Source organism: Salmo salar, unplaced genomic scaffold (assembly GCF_905237065.1).
Source record: "Salmo salar unplaced genomic scaffold, Ssal_v3.1, whole genome shotgun sequence".
NCBI classification, from domain to species: Eukaryota; Metazoa; Chordata; class Actinopteri; order Salmoniformes; family Salmonidae; genus Salmo; species Salmo salar.
In genome coordinates, this window is record NW_025550940.1 from 336,795 (window position 1) to 351,615 (window position 14,821).

Sequence of the window (14,821 nt, forward strand, 5' to 3'; positions counted from 1 at the left end):
ATGTTTGCTACTATGTTCAGTCTCCCCAAAATGCTTGTCCTTTTGCTAATATGTTCAGTCTCCCCAAAACGTTTGTCCTTTTGCTAATATGTTCAGTCTCCCCAAAACGCTTGTCCTTTTGCTAATATGTTCAGTCTCCCCAAAACACTTGTCCTTTTGCTAACATGTTCAGTCTCCCCAAAACGCTTGTCCTTTTGCTAATATGTTCAGTCTCCCCAAAACACTTGTCCTTTTGCTAATATGTTCAGTCTCCCCAAAACACTTGTCCTTTTGCTAATATGTTCAGTCTCCCCAAAACGCTTGTCCTTTTGCTAATATGTTCAGTCTCCCCAAAACACTTGTCCTTTTGCTAATATGTTCAGTCTCCCCAAAACACTTGTCCTTTTGCTAATATGTTCAGTCTCCCCAAAACGCTTGTCCTTTAGCTAATATGTTAAGTCTCCCCATAACACATGTCCTTTTCATGTCAATAATGCTTCTAATTTTATGTATTTCTCCAACATTATTTAGAAATCTGTGTTTGCGGGTATACACACTCTACGCAAGGCCTACAATGGACACACGTCAAACATTTCATTTATAACATGTTGGCCATTCTGTGAGACAATTTAGTTGTGATTTTGTGGTGGGGGCACTCTGATGGTCTACACATGTTACAGTTAAGTAATAAGGCCAGAGGAAGTGTGGTATATGGCCAATATAGCACGGTTAAAGACTGTTCTTATGCACGACTCAACACAGAGTGCCCGGATACAGAACTTAGCCGTGGTATATTGGCCATCTATCACAAACCCCTGAGGTGTCTTATTGCTATTATAAACATGTTACCAACATAATTAGAACAGTAAAAATACATGACACACCCGTGGTATACGGCCTGATATACCACGGCTGTCAGCCAATCAGCATTCAGGGTTTTAATCACCCATTTTAAAATGTAGCTTTAACATTATATTATAACATGAATTCCTATAGTACAGAACAACATCTTCAAGTATAGAATTTCAGTAGCATGCTGCTTTAAAACAACACGTTCGTTCAAAACCTTTGGAGAGTTAGAGCCCGTTTTTAAGACAGTACTTACTGATGGTAATCAGATCTCCTGACTACTCTGTCAATATGACCGTTATCTCTCCCTCTTTCTCCTCCTTCACTCCAAAAACTGCATCATCCTCTTTCTCCTCTTCTTTTACAGTAACATCTTCCTCCTCTTTCACTCTGAACGTGTCTTCCTCTTCTTTCACTGAAACGTCTTTCTCTTCTTCTTTCACAGTAACAGTCTCACCTTCTACTTCTTGTTTTACTGTGACATCCTCCTCTTCCTTCTCCTCTTTCACGACAATGTTCAGCCCCAGAGCTTCTTTCTCCGTCCAGCAGACCTCCTCTTCTTTAACAGGAGGGGAGTAGTTTAGGGAGCTCATGTTCAGACCTCTTCTTTAGCAGGCGAGGAATACATCAGTGAGTTCATGGTCGGGGATGTTAGCTAGCTAGCTAGTTAGCATGAGCGACTAGTTTTGTGCTAGGCTAACTTATCAAGCCAGCTAGTTGACTAACAATGTACCTATAACATTTAAATGGGGGCAATTAACTAGATGTCAGAAGTATATTTAAAACACAGAGGCAAATATGCACAGAAACAGTCTAAATGTTTCGGCTGTTGGCTACCAAGGTGGCTGACTCGTTGTTGTTGATCCGTTCCGTCCACTAGATTATACGTCACGCTGCAGTATCGCCTGAAAGACGCACATCGCCGTCTGCTGACTGGAGGGAGACGCAGTTAAGATTGGTTTTTTTGTTGCACACACATTTATTTTTCATTCCTTTCATTAAATAATAATATTATATTGAGACGTTCAAATAGAGCAATGCATATTTTGAGTGAGAATTTAAAACATACTGTCCTTCACATCTGTATTTAAGGCAGTTTCATATTCATTCATTAATTTGGTCACTGCGCTCAATGCAATGGCACTTACAAATGTAGATCCTTCAAACACCCCCAAACAGGGAAACAGATCCCAATCACAGGTGTTATCAGGTGCACCACTAAGGCAGTTATTTATCTTTTCATTTGTCCTTGTGGTAAAATCTTTTTGGAAGCGAACCCCTTGATTTCGTCCCTACGTTATATCGGCATCGAACACGTCACCCTCCCTAGGAGAGGGGGTGACCTCGACAATTTATTGTTAAAAACAAGAGGCTGTCTGGATCTTTAATTTAAAGACCTTTGCTCCCGTCTGTCTCAACGTAGCCATTATTGTAATATTGCTATTCATTGTAAATGTTTGCAGGTCTATGTATCCATTATTGTAATATTGCTATTCATTGTAAATGTTTGCAGGTCTATGTATCCATTATTGTAATATTGCTATTCATTGTAAATGTTTGCAGGTCTATGTATCCATTATTGTAATATTGCTATTCATTGTAAATGTTTGCAGGTCTATGTATCCATTATTGTAATATTGCTATTCATTGTAAATGTTTGCAGGTCTATGTATCCATTATTGTAATATTGCTATTCATTGTAAATGTTTGGAGGTCTATGTATCCATTATTGTAATATTGCTATTCATTGTAAATGTTTGTAGGTCTACATAGCCAAATTGTATCTATGATCGTATGCTATCCATTTATGTTTTCATATGTTCTATTTATATCTGTAAATGAACCAATGATATCAGGCCACACTCAGACATGATTACAGACACCTGTGTGTGTCCTTTGACACAATATAAACCAGTTACCTGCAGTGTTTGTCATTATACCGTGATGAAAACAGCTTGTCTGTGAAAACGTTGGTTATTAGGTTATTAAATTATTGCATCTGAGCTCCTAGAGTGTGAGGTTCTCCTTTTCTTTTTCAGGCCACCGGGGTCTGACAACTTGGATGGAAAAATTACTGAGGATAATAGAGGACGACATTGCCACTCCTATTTGCCATATGTTCAATATAAGCCTACTAGAAAGTGAGAAAACCCTACCTTGTCACAACACAACTGATTGGCTCAAATGCATTAAGGAAAGACATTTCACAAATTAACTTTTAATTATTATTTGTTCTGTGACAAATGGTGAATTAGTTATTGATTTATACCACTTTTAAATGGCATTTTATATATTTATGTATTTCTATAAAATCAAAACTGGAATTTTTGTTTTAAAAAAGTTGTAAAAGTATGCTAGACATGTATATAATAAATCTAGTTTGATGTTTCTGTGATAATCAATGAATTAGTTATTGATTTATACCATTTTAAATGGCTTTTGGCCAATGTCTGTTGAATATCTGAATGTGTGAATATAAATCCAACTTTACCTCGGTCTTAACTTTCATTGTCTAGGTCTCATTTTTAGCCATCTTTCTCATTGCTATAACCAGGACATTGTGATTAGGAAACTATGAGAACCACACAAAGTCCAGGGGGTGATCACACTCTACCACTAAGGGTCAGTTTAGTTGGAGCAACGTAAGACAGTTTCGTATTCCAATTGTATGTTTTAGTAGCATGAATTGTTCCTGTTCACACCGAGGTGAAGAGCGGAATAATGGAAGGAATGAATCCCAGCCTGACGCTCATCACCTGTGGAAGGCGGGACTTCCAGTCAGGCGCGGATTTCATTGGCCTTTTCAGGTGTGATTTTAGATCCTTCAACCGAAGTCGCGACTCCCTATAGTATGTTGTACCAAAGTTGACTGACCCTGAAGGGAACTACACTGCCATAAATACAAGGAAAGTCAAGTAGTGTTAAATAAAAAAAATAAAAAAATACAAATCCGGCAAGGCACCAACTTTGAGAAGGGTTTAAAACAAAGGTTTCAGACAATGTAAAAATGTTATTGAATGTAGGTATGTTTCTCCTTTAATGTAATGGCATTGAAAACAATAGAAAAAAGGCGAATATCTGTGTTTGAATACCCATACTAACATACTGTATACAACATACTTAATGAGTATATACTACATACTATTAGTTAATTGTAGTATACTGTAACTACATACTTAATGAGTATATACTACATACTATTAGTTAATTGTAGTATACTGTAACTACATACTTAATGAGTATATACTACATACTATTAGTTAATTGTAGTATACTGTAACTACATACTTAATGAGTATATACTACATACTATTAGTTAATTGTAGTATTCTGTAACTACATACTTAAACCTCTATTGGCTAGGCGGGACGAATTCGTCCCACCTACGTAACAGCCAGTCTAATCCAGTGGCGCGATTTTTGAATCGTTTGAAATACTATTACTTCAATTTCTCAAACATATGACTATTTTACAGCTATTTAAAGACAAGACTCTCGTTTATCCCAACCACACTGTCCGATTTCAAAAAGGCTTTACAACGAAAGCAAAACATTAGATTATGTCAGGAGAGTGCCCAGCCAGAAATAATCAGACACCCATTTTTCAAGCTAGCATATAATGTCACCAAAACCCAAACCACAGCTAAATGCAGCACTAACCTTTTATGATCTTCATCAGATGACACACCTAGGACATTATGTTATACAATACATGCATGTCTGTTCAATCAAGTTCATATTTATATCAAAAAACAGCTTTTTACATTAGCATGTGACGTTCAGAAAAAGCATACCCCCGCAAATTTCCGGGGAATTTACTAACAGTTTGCTAAATTACTCACGATAAACGTTCACAAAAAGCATAACAATTAATTTAAGAATTATAGATACATTACTCCTCTATGCACTCGATATGTCCGAGTGCATAGAGGAGTAATGGCTTTTCGGATGAAGCACATTTTGCAATATTCTAAGTACATAGCCCAGCCATCACGGCTAGCTATTTAGACACCCGGCAAGATTAGCCTTCACCATAATAACATTTCCTATAAGAAAAATGCTCTTACCTTTCCTGTTCTTCGTCAGAATGCACTCCCAGGACTTCTACTTCAATAACAAATGTAGGTTTGGTCCCAAATAATCCATAGTTATATCCAAATAGCGTCGTTTTGTTCGTGCGTTCTAGACACTATACGAATGGTAATCCACGGTCACGCGCATGGCGTGACAGAAAAATGTCTAAATATTCCATTACCGTACTTCGAAGCATGTCAACCGCTGTTTAAAACCAATTTATATGCCATTTATCTCGTAGAAAAGCGATAATATTCCGACCGGGAATCTGCAATAAACTAAACAGCCGAATTAAAATACTCCACGGGGGCTAATCGCGCACGCGCCTCATTCCATTGTCACCTAATGGGACACTTGGATAAGGTGATAATCTGTTTCAGCCTGAGGCTGCCTCGTCAACCTTCATGATTTTCCCGGGTCCTGAGAGCCTATTGGAGCCCTGGGAATTGTCACGTTACAGCTAAGATCCTTACTCTTCAATAAACAGATGCAAGACGCACGACTCCTTGTCAAACAGGCCACTTCCTGCATGAAACCTTGTCAGGTTTTTGCCTGCCATAGGAGTTCTGTTATACTCACAGACACCATTCAAACAGTTTTAGAAACTTTAGGGTGTTTTCTATCCAAACCTGAACAATAATATGCATATTCTAGCTTCTGAGTTGGTGTAGGAGGCAGTTAAAATGGGCACATATTTTTTCCAAAATTCTCAATACTGCCCCCTAGCATTAATGAGTATATACTACATACTATTAGTTAATTGTAGTATACAGTAACTACAACCTGTTATGGCTAGGGGGCAGTATTTTCACGGCCGGATAAAAAAACGTACCCGATTTAATCTGATTATTACTCCTGCCCAGAAACTAGAATATGCATATAATTATTAGCTTTGGATAGAAAACACCCTAAAGTTTCTAAAACTGTTTGAATGGTGTCTGTGAGTATAACAGAACTCATTTGGCAGGCCAAAACCTGAGAAGATTCCTTACAGGAAGTGCCCTCGCTGACCATTTCTTGGCCTTCTACACTCTCTTTATTGAAAACTGACGATCTCTGCCGTAACGTGACACTTCCTACGGCTCCCATAGGCTCTCAGAAGGCGGCAAAACGGTGAATGATGACAGTGCTCTCACGTCCTGACCAGTAAAAGGGGTTATTAGTTATTGTAGTTTGGTCAGGGCGTGGCAGGGAGTGTTTGTTTTGGGTGTTTTGGGTGATGTTCTATGTTTGTATTGACTGCTATGTAGGTTAAATGTACACTTCAAATGCAGCTGTCCTACAACATATCTGTACCTTCTTCTTGATCCCAATTGCATTGTGTCCATGTTCTGTCCTATAAGAATTTCAAAGGAAGAGAAAATGTGTCAAAGAATAGTCTTACAAGTATTAATATATATATATTTTAAATGAATATTGAAAGATAAATGGCATCGACAAATAATATAATGTAAAATGGAAGAACATATTGGAGAAAGCACTAGCCAATACAGTACTGCCATACAATACAGTACTGCCATACAGGCCTAATATCACATTTCAAGATATCTTTGTACACAAATTGTTCAATATTTTATCAGGCTGACTTGAAAGATTATACTCAACATTTTGCTGCGTGGCAATACTGTGTTTGGATTCTGAAGGGCATTTATACAAAAGAGGTAGTCTAGACACTGTATTAATACCATTATGCATTTGAATCCCATCTACAGCTACCATCTAAGATATTAATTTCCCTCCACAAGGGGGCGGACATGTAACGTTTCCAAAATGGGATAGTATTGTCCATGTAACGTTTCCAAAATGGGATAGTATTGTACATGTAACGTTTCCAAAATGGGATAGTATTGTACATGTAACGTTTCCAAAGTGGGATAGTATTGTACATGTAACGTTTCCAAAATGGGATAGCATTGTACATGTAACGTTTCCAAAATGGGATAGTATTGTCCATGTAACGTTTCCAAAATGGGATAGTATTGTACATGTAACGTTATGCCCCCTTTCGAGTTAATAGTATTGCATGCTGTAGCAGGCTATATAAAGAGGAAGACCTCCATTGATGATTCAGTTCGTTGTAACATCTCGTCTGGACAGGTCACCGTCCTTAGTTAGTTAGTTAGTTAGTTAGTTAGTTAGTTAGTTAGTTAGTTAGTTAGTTAGTTAGTTAGTTAGTTAGTTAGTTAGTTAACGAAGCTAACGTTAGCTAGTTCATTATCACAAAAGTGAAAACTGCTCTAGATTGGAAATTTACATTAATGAGTGTAAAGCCGTGTTGGCTTTATGGAAACGATATACAATATATGGGAAAGAATATAGTTGAGGAAATAATCCAAACCTAGTTGTGCCTAGTTAGGACATAACGTTAGCTAGCTAGCTAACGGTACTGTACTGTAGCTCATACAACGCCGACGGTCAAACCCGGCTTTCTAATATTTACGTTCATTAACTATAGTAACGTTATGGAAGATATTCACAGAAAACCATCATTGTCTTCGTTATTCATTATTACTATGTTATATTATTATAATAAATTATTTCGAGACATATTCAGAGCCAAACATCAACCCAACTTAACCCTTTTAACTGTTGTCGCATCCAAACTTGTCACCATCGTTTTCAGTTGTAATTGCGAAGTTCCTGGAAGAAGTCCAGCAACAACGGAGGTTCCTCGATGAACCCACCTTCTAACAAGTTCTTTGAAGAACCTTTTGGGGCTGTTTTTCATTGACCAAGAACCCTACGGTTCTTAGGGGATCTGAGAACAACTCCAGTTGAACCCTTCATTTTTAGAGTGTAGTCGACTCAATTTACTCTCAGATTCAAACATGATGATTAGCATCAACGATCAAGTCAGCTGCTGCTGCTCCAATACAGTATGAGGTGAGACGGTGAACTGATGTTGAACCGGGCAGTCAGCTGCTGCTGCTCCAATACAGTATGAGGTGAGACGGTGAACTCATGTTGAACTGGGCAGTCAGCTGCTGCTGCTCCAATACAGTATGAGGTGAGACGGTGAACTGATGTTGAACTGGGCAGTCAGCTGCTGCTGCTCCAATACAGTATGAGGTGAGACGGGGAACTGATGTTGAACTGGGCAGTCAGTCATTTATTCTGTACTATGAGTCTGGTCTAACATTGTGGTGGAAATTCTAACCAATCAGGAGAGACTGTCATTTCTTCAAACAATCAACCTTTATTTGATAAGAATTGCAATAATGTAGCTGGTCAGCCCTACACTCTGAGGTGGAAGGCCGAGAGCTCGATGACACAAGGAGTTCAGAAGCCCACAGTTCCCCCAATAGCTGTCCCTCAACCCTCCAAGATCCCCCCACAGTTCCCCAATAGCTGTTCCTCAAATCCTCCAAGATCCCCCCACTTCTCCCCAATAGCTGTCCCTCAACCCTCCAAGATCCCCCCACAGTTCCCCAATAGCTGTCCCTCAACCCTCCAAGATCCCCCACAGTTCCCCAATAGCTTTCTCTCAACCATTCCAGACCCCTCCCACAGTCCCCCCTAATAAAAAAAGACAATTAATTCCATTCCCCACCTCCAAGAACCCCCCAATGCACCAACAACCAAGAGAATGAACTAAAGAGAAAAAAGGAAAAGACAGAAGAAAACAGCAAACAACAATGCAAAAAAATTATAAAACTAAATAATACATTTAAAACAAAGGACATCAAGGACAACTAAAATCATAACAGCAATGCCAACTGTATATGTTTGTGTGCATGTCTGGCACTATTACATGTATGTGTGTGTTCTTGTATGTGTTTGTTTGAATGAGAGTGTGTGAATATGCATGTGTTCCAACACCTGCACGGCATCAGCCTCAGGCAAACCGGCATTAGTTGTAAAAACACTGCCACTTAGTGTCATTCAAATGTACTTTTTATTATGTTTGATTTTGACTTAAAACATTTAAAAAAAGTTTATCTTTTGACCATCTATCATCTACCATGAGGTAGTCACCTGGAATGCATTTCAATTTACAGGTGTGCCTTGTTAAATGTTCATTTGTGGAATTTCTTTCTTTCTTAATGCATTTGAGCCAATCAGTTGTGTTGTGACAATGTAGGGGTGGTATACAGAAGATAGCCCTATTTGTCTATATTATGGCAAGAACAGCTCAAAGAAGCAAAAAGAAATGACAGTCCGTCATTACTTTAACACATGAAGGTCAGTCAATACGGAAACTTTCAAAAACTTTGAATGAATCTTCAAGTGTAGTCACAAAAACCATCCATCGCTATGATGAAGCTGGCTCTCATGAGGATTGCCACAGGAAAGGAAGACCCAGAGTTACTTCTGCTGCAGAAGATAAGTTCATTAGAGTTAACTGTGAAGACAACAACTATGCCTATGAGATGGTTTGGGATGAATCGGACCGCAGAGTGAAGGAAATGCAGCCAACAATTGCTCAGCATATGTGGGAACTCCTTCAAGACTGTTGGAAAAGCATTCCAGGTAAAGCTGGTTGAGAGAATGCAGAGTGTGCAAAGCTGTCATCAAGGCAAAGGCTGGCTACTTTGAAGAATTTCAAATATAAAATATATTTTGATTTGTTTAACACTTTTTTGGTTACTACATCATTCCATATGAGTTACTTCATAGTTGTGTTGTCTTCACTATTATTGTACATTTTTTACATTTTAGTTATTTAGCAGAAGCTCTTATCCAGAGCAACTTACAGTAGTGAATGCATACATTTCATTTTTTTTTTTTGTACTGGCCCCCCGTGGGAATCTAACCCACAACCCTGGCGTTGCACACACCATGCTCTACCAACTGAGCCACAGGAAAGGCCAACTTAGACAACAGTTAAAATAAAGAAAAAACATTGAATTTGAAGGTGTGTCCAAACAATTGACCGGTACTGAATATGCATTGTGGAGGAGAACTGATCTTAGATCTGTACAAAGGCATAACATCTACAGCAGGAACAACTGTCTGTGTTAAAAAGGCCCAGCTGGATTGAATTGAGCTATTTAAAATGACATATTTGAATGTCAAATGATTTGTCCTGTTTGTCAATACAAGACAGGGTCTGTGGAGGCTTGGCCTATTAGTGGTAGATTTGGGGGAGAATTTGAGTTGGAATAGTGATAGATTTTTGGAGGGACCCTTGTCACTACAGCCAATCAGCGAGCAGCTTCCCTTCCCCCACATCTCAGGCAGTTCTGTTACTCACAACACTTCCCCTGCTTTCCTCAACAATGGAAAAGCCCACTGAACTAAAGCCTTGATCTTTTTTAAAAGATTGGGGAATTTTTTACAATTAGGAAATAATATTTCATGTTTTACTCGTACCCCAGCCAGCATTGTGAATGGTTAGGAAATAATATGTCATGTTTTACTCGTACCTCAGGCAGCATTGTGAATGGTTAGGAAATAATATGTAATGTTTTACTCGTACCTCAGCCAGCATTGTGAATGGTTAGGAAATAATATGTCATGTTTTACTCGTACCTCAGCCAGCATTGTGAATGGTGTCTGATGCAGTGACATACTAGACCATGGCAGTAAATCTAATACTTAGGTGTTTTTAGTCATGCATGAAAGGTCTGGGGTGGTTCAGTGGTTATAAGTTACATCTCTGGCCATGCTGGCAGGGTCTGAATCAAACCCAATGTCCAGTAGGATTGATCTGTTTGATCCAATTGTTCGTTTCAGTTTTCAGTAGTTGAATCCTTTGACATATTGTTGATTTCAACATTTTTAATTTTCAACAAATGCACTGGTTTGGTTGAAAGTGATACTAAACTTAAATGCACTATATTGACAAAGTGGAAGATTTTTTAATATATTTTTCTATAAACACTGCTCAAAAAAATAACGGGAACACTTAAACAACACAATGTAACTCCAAGTCAATCACACTTCTGTGAAATCAAACTGTCCACTTAGGAAGCAACACTGATTGACAATAAATTTCACATGCTGTTGTGCAAATGGAATAGACAACAGGTGGAAATTATAGGCAATTAGCAAGACACCCCCAATAAAGGAGTGGTTCTGCAGGTGGGGACCACAGACCACTTCTCAGTTCCTATGCTTCCTGGCTGATGTTTTGGTCACTTTTGAATGCTGGTGGTGCTTTCACTCTAGTGGTAGCATGAGACGGAGTCAACAACCCACACAAGTGGCTCAGGTAGTGCAGCTCATCCAGGATGGCACATCAATGCGAGCTGTGGCAAGAAGGTTTGCTGTGTCTGTCAGCGTAGTGTCCAGAGCATGGAGGCGCTACCAGGAGACAGGCCAGTACATCAGGAGACGTGGAGGAGGCCGTAGGAGGGCAACAACCCAGCAGCAGGACCGCTACCTCCGCCTTTGTGCAAGGAGGAGCAGGAGAAGCACTGCCAGAGCCCTGCAAAATGACCTCCAGCAGGCCACAAATGTGCATGTGTCTGCTCAAACAGTCAGAAACAGACTCCATGAGGGTGGTATGAGGGCCCGACGTCCACAGGTGGGGGTTGTGCTTACAGCCCAACACCGTGCAGGACGTTTGGCATTTGCCAGAGAACACCATGATTGGCAAATTCGCCACTGGCGCCCTGTGCTCTTCACAGATGAAAGCAGGTTCACACTGAGCACGTGACAGACGTGACAGAGTCTGGAGACGCCGTGGAGAACGTTCTGCTGCCTGTAACATCCTCCAGCATGACCGGTTTGGCGGTGGGTCAGTCATGGTGTGGGGTGGCATTTCTTTGGGGGGCCGCACAGCCCTCCATGTGCTCGCCAGAGGTAGCCTGACTGCCATTAGGTACCAGACCCCTTGTGAGACCATATGCTTGTGCGGTTGGCCCTGGGTTCCTCCTAATGCAAGACAATGCTAGACCTCATGTGGCTGGAGTCAGCAGTTCCTGCAAGAGGAAGGCATTGATGCTATGGACTAGCCCGCCCGTTCCCCAGACCTGAATCCAATTGAGCACATCTGGGACATCATGTCTCGCTCCATCCACCAACGCCACGTTGCACCACAGACTGTCCAGGAGTTGGCGGATGCTTTAGTCCAGGTCTGGGAGGAGATCCCTCAGGAGACCATCCGCCACCTCATCAGGAGCATGCCCAGGCGTTGTAGGGAGGTCATACAGGCACGTGGAGGCCACACACACTACTGAGCCTCATTTTGACTTGTTTTAAGGACATTACATCAAAGTTGGATCAGCCTGTAGTGTGGTTTTCCACTTTAATTTTGAGTGTGACTCCAAATCCAGACCTCCATGGGTTGATAAATTGTATTTCCATTGATTATTTTTCTGTGATTTTGTTGTCAGCACATTCAACTATGTAAAGAAAAAAGTATTTAATAAGATTATTTCTTTCATTCAGATCTAGGATGTGTTGTTTAAGTGTTCCCTTTATTTTTTTGAGCAGTATATAAACATTTTTATTACGTACAATGCCATTCATACAAAACAAAACCATCAATATTCCAAACAAACAAAAAAAGGCATTTTTAAATTCAAAACGAAACAAAAACCCAATAACTAAAAACTCAGGGGAGCATCTTCCCTCCCCTTCATGCCTACAAACTACATCTCTAAAGCCCAACCTTCCCCCATCTCCCAGTCACTATTCTATCCCCTTAAATCATCTAAATTAACCCCAGCCCTAAACCTCCCTTCCTCCTCTGCCGGGCAGCATGCTGCCCCCACTTCCTCTCCTCCCTCTTCATCCTCCCCCTCAAATTTGCTTCCACCCTCCTCACTATCCCCTCCATCCACCAATCTCTCCCTGTCTTTACCATGTCCTGCCTGGCTTCCCACAGCCCCCATTTAAAGAGGCTTATGAGAAGCCAGAGCAGAAACCTGTCCCTGACCGTCCCCCTCGCTCTCCCTACACCTCTCTCTACCCTAGCCCAAGTTAAAACAAAATTCCCTTTCACCCTACCTAACAACAGCCGTGCCCATACTACTCCGGCAAAGGCACAGTCCCAAAAGGTGCACTGTCTCCTCCCCACCACAAGATGGTCTTGGACAGGTGGGGGATCGCGCCAAGCTATGCCGGTACATGATGGAACGTACCGGCAAGCACAATTCAGGTCCTTGAGCTTGTTGTCCATACCTTACCTTAACTAAATCCCACCACTCTAACACCCCCTCACACATGGACCGGAGGCCTTCAATCCCCCGAAACTAACCAGTAAAGGCTTCAATGAAAGCTCATCCAGCACATCCCGATCTAATTTCCAGTACCCCCTACCGAAGAGGCTGACTGGTGACCTCACCTGCAGGAGCAGCCCGTCGGGATCCGAAAAGAACACAGGCAACAGCTGCCTAGACAACTGACCCAAGGACCTGGACAGAAACATATAGTCAGGCCTCCATCAACCCCCCGGGAGTTGCACCAAGTGGAACCAGACATTTTAGGAGTAATGTGCAGACCTCCATCAACCCCCCGGGAGTTGCACCAAGTGGAACCAGCCATTGTAGGAGTAGTGTGCAGACCTCCAACATCCCCCGGGAGTTGCACCAAGTGGAACCAGCCATTGTAGGAGTAGTGTGCAGACCTCCATCAACCCCCCGGGAGTTGCACCAAGTGGAACCAGCCATTGTAGGAGTGGTGTGCAGACCTCCATCAACCAGACCATGGCAAGCCATTAGCCCGGTGATGGCACCTGCACTGCTATCCCCCCCACCCCTAAATCTATATTAAAATCCCCCCCACCCCTAAATCTATATTAAAATCCCCCCCCACCCCTAAATCTATATTAAAATCCCCCCTACTCCTAAATCTGTATTAAAATCCCCCCTACCCCTAAATCTATATTAAAATCCCCCCACCCCTAAATCTATATTAAAATCCCCCACCCCTAAATCTATATTAAAATCCCCCACCCCTAAATCTATATTAAAATCCCCCCTATCACCACTTGCCTATTTGTGGCGCAAAGGGGCACCAGACATTCCACCATCTCCTTCCTGTCTGCCACCACCTGTGGCCCGTACACCCCCACTAATCTATATCTGCAATCCCTTAAGGTGACATCCACCCCCAAAACCCTCCCCTGCAATACCACAAATGAACGCTCAACCTTTACCTCCCTGTGCCCACACAAAATCCCTACCCCCGATGAGTGCAACCCCCCTATACCCCAAACTGACTCCCCTTGTCCCACTCCCTCCTAAATCTATTAACATCCCCTACATCCCTCCCCCCCTATACCCCAAACCGACTCCCCTTGTCCCACTCCCTCCTAAATCTATTAACATCTCCTCCATCCCTCCCCCCTATACCCCAAACCGACTCCCCTTGGCCCGCTCCCTCCTAAATCTATTAACATCCCTCCCCCCTATACCCCAAACCGACTCCCCTTGTCCCCCTCCCTCCTAAATCTATTAACATCCCTCCATCCCTCAGGTGAACCTCCTTTAAAAAACAAAAGTCAAAACCCACACCCTCTAAATAACTAAAAACCTTCCTTCTCTTAACAAAATCCCTTAAACGCTTCCATTTAAACTAACAAAAGTTATAGTAGGCTCCATGAAAACAATTATAAAATCAAATCAAAAACAACCATCACCCAACTACTAACCCCCCCAGGAGTCTCACCTGATGCTCCCCTGCTCCATCTCCACCGGCAGGGACGCCGTCTCTCCTCCCGACGTCCCCCCGTCTTCCTCCATCTCACCAACCCAGGATGCAGGAAGGCTGTTTGGCACCTGAGTGCTCTGCATCCTGGGTTGACCACCAAACTCCTCCACTTCCCCAGCCCCGTATCTGGTTGGGTAGAGAGTAGGGGAGCCCGTGTCCCCAAACAGGAACTGCGACCCCCCCCCTCAGTTGACCAGCCCTGAGCCGTGCTTGGTGTATCAAGCTCCACCAGGAGTTGAGGGGCTTGGCCACCCCCTCCCCCCCATACCCCCTTCCCTCTCGCTGTCCGTCGAGAGCCCCTTCCTCTTCCCTCTCTTCTT

General features: G+C 41.9%; 1 protein-coding gene across 1 annotated transcript in view; it reads left to right on the forward strand.

Moving 5' to 3' along the window:
• Positions 1-13,195, forward strand: part of LOC123740618 (zinc finger protein 436-like) — a 47,875-nt gene extending 34,680 nt beyond the window's left edge. Inside the window, exon 3 of the mRNA XM_045714132.1 lies at positions 13,100-13,195. Within this exon, the coding sequence (XP_045570088.1) occupies positions 13,100-13,195 (96 nt within the window). The remainder of the gene's footprint in view (positions 1-13,099) is intronic.
• The last annotated feature ends 1,626 nt before the right edge of the window (positions 13,196-14,821 follow it).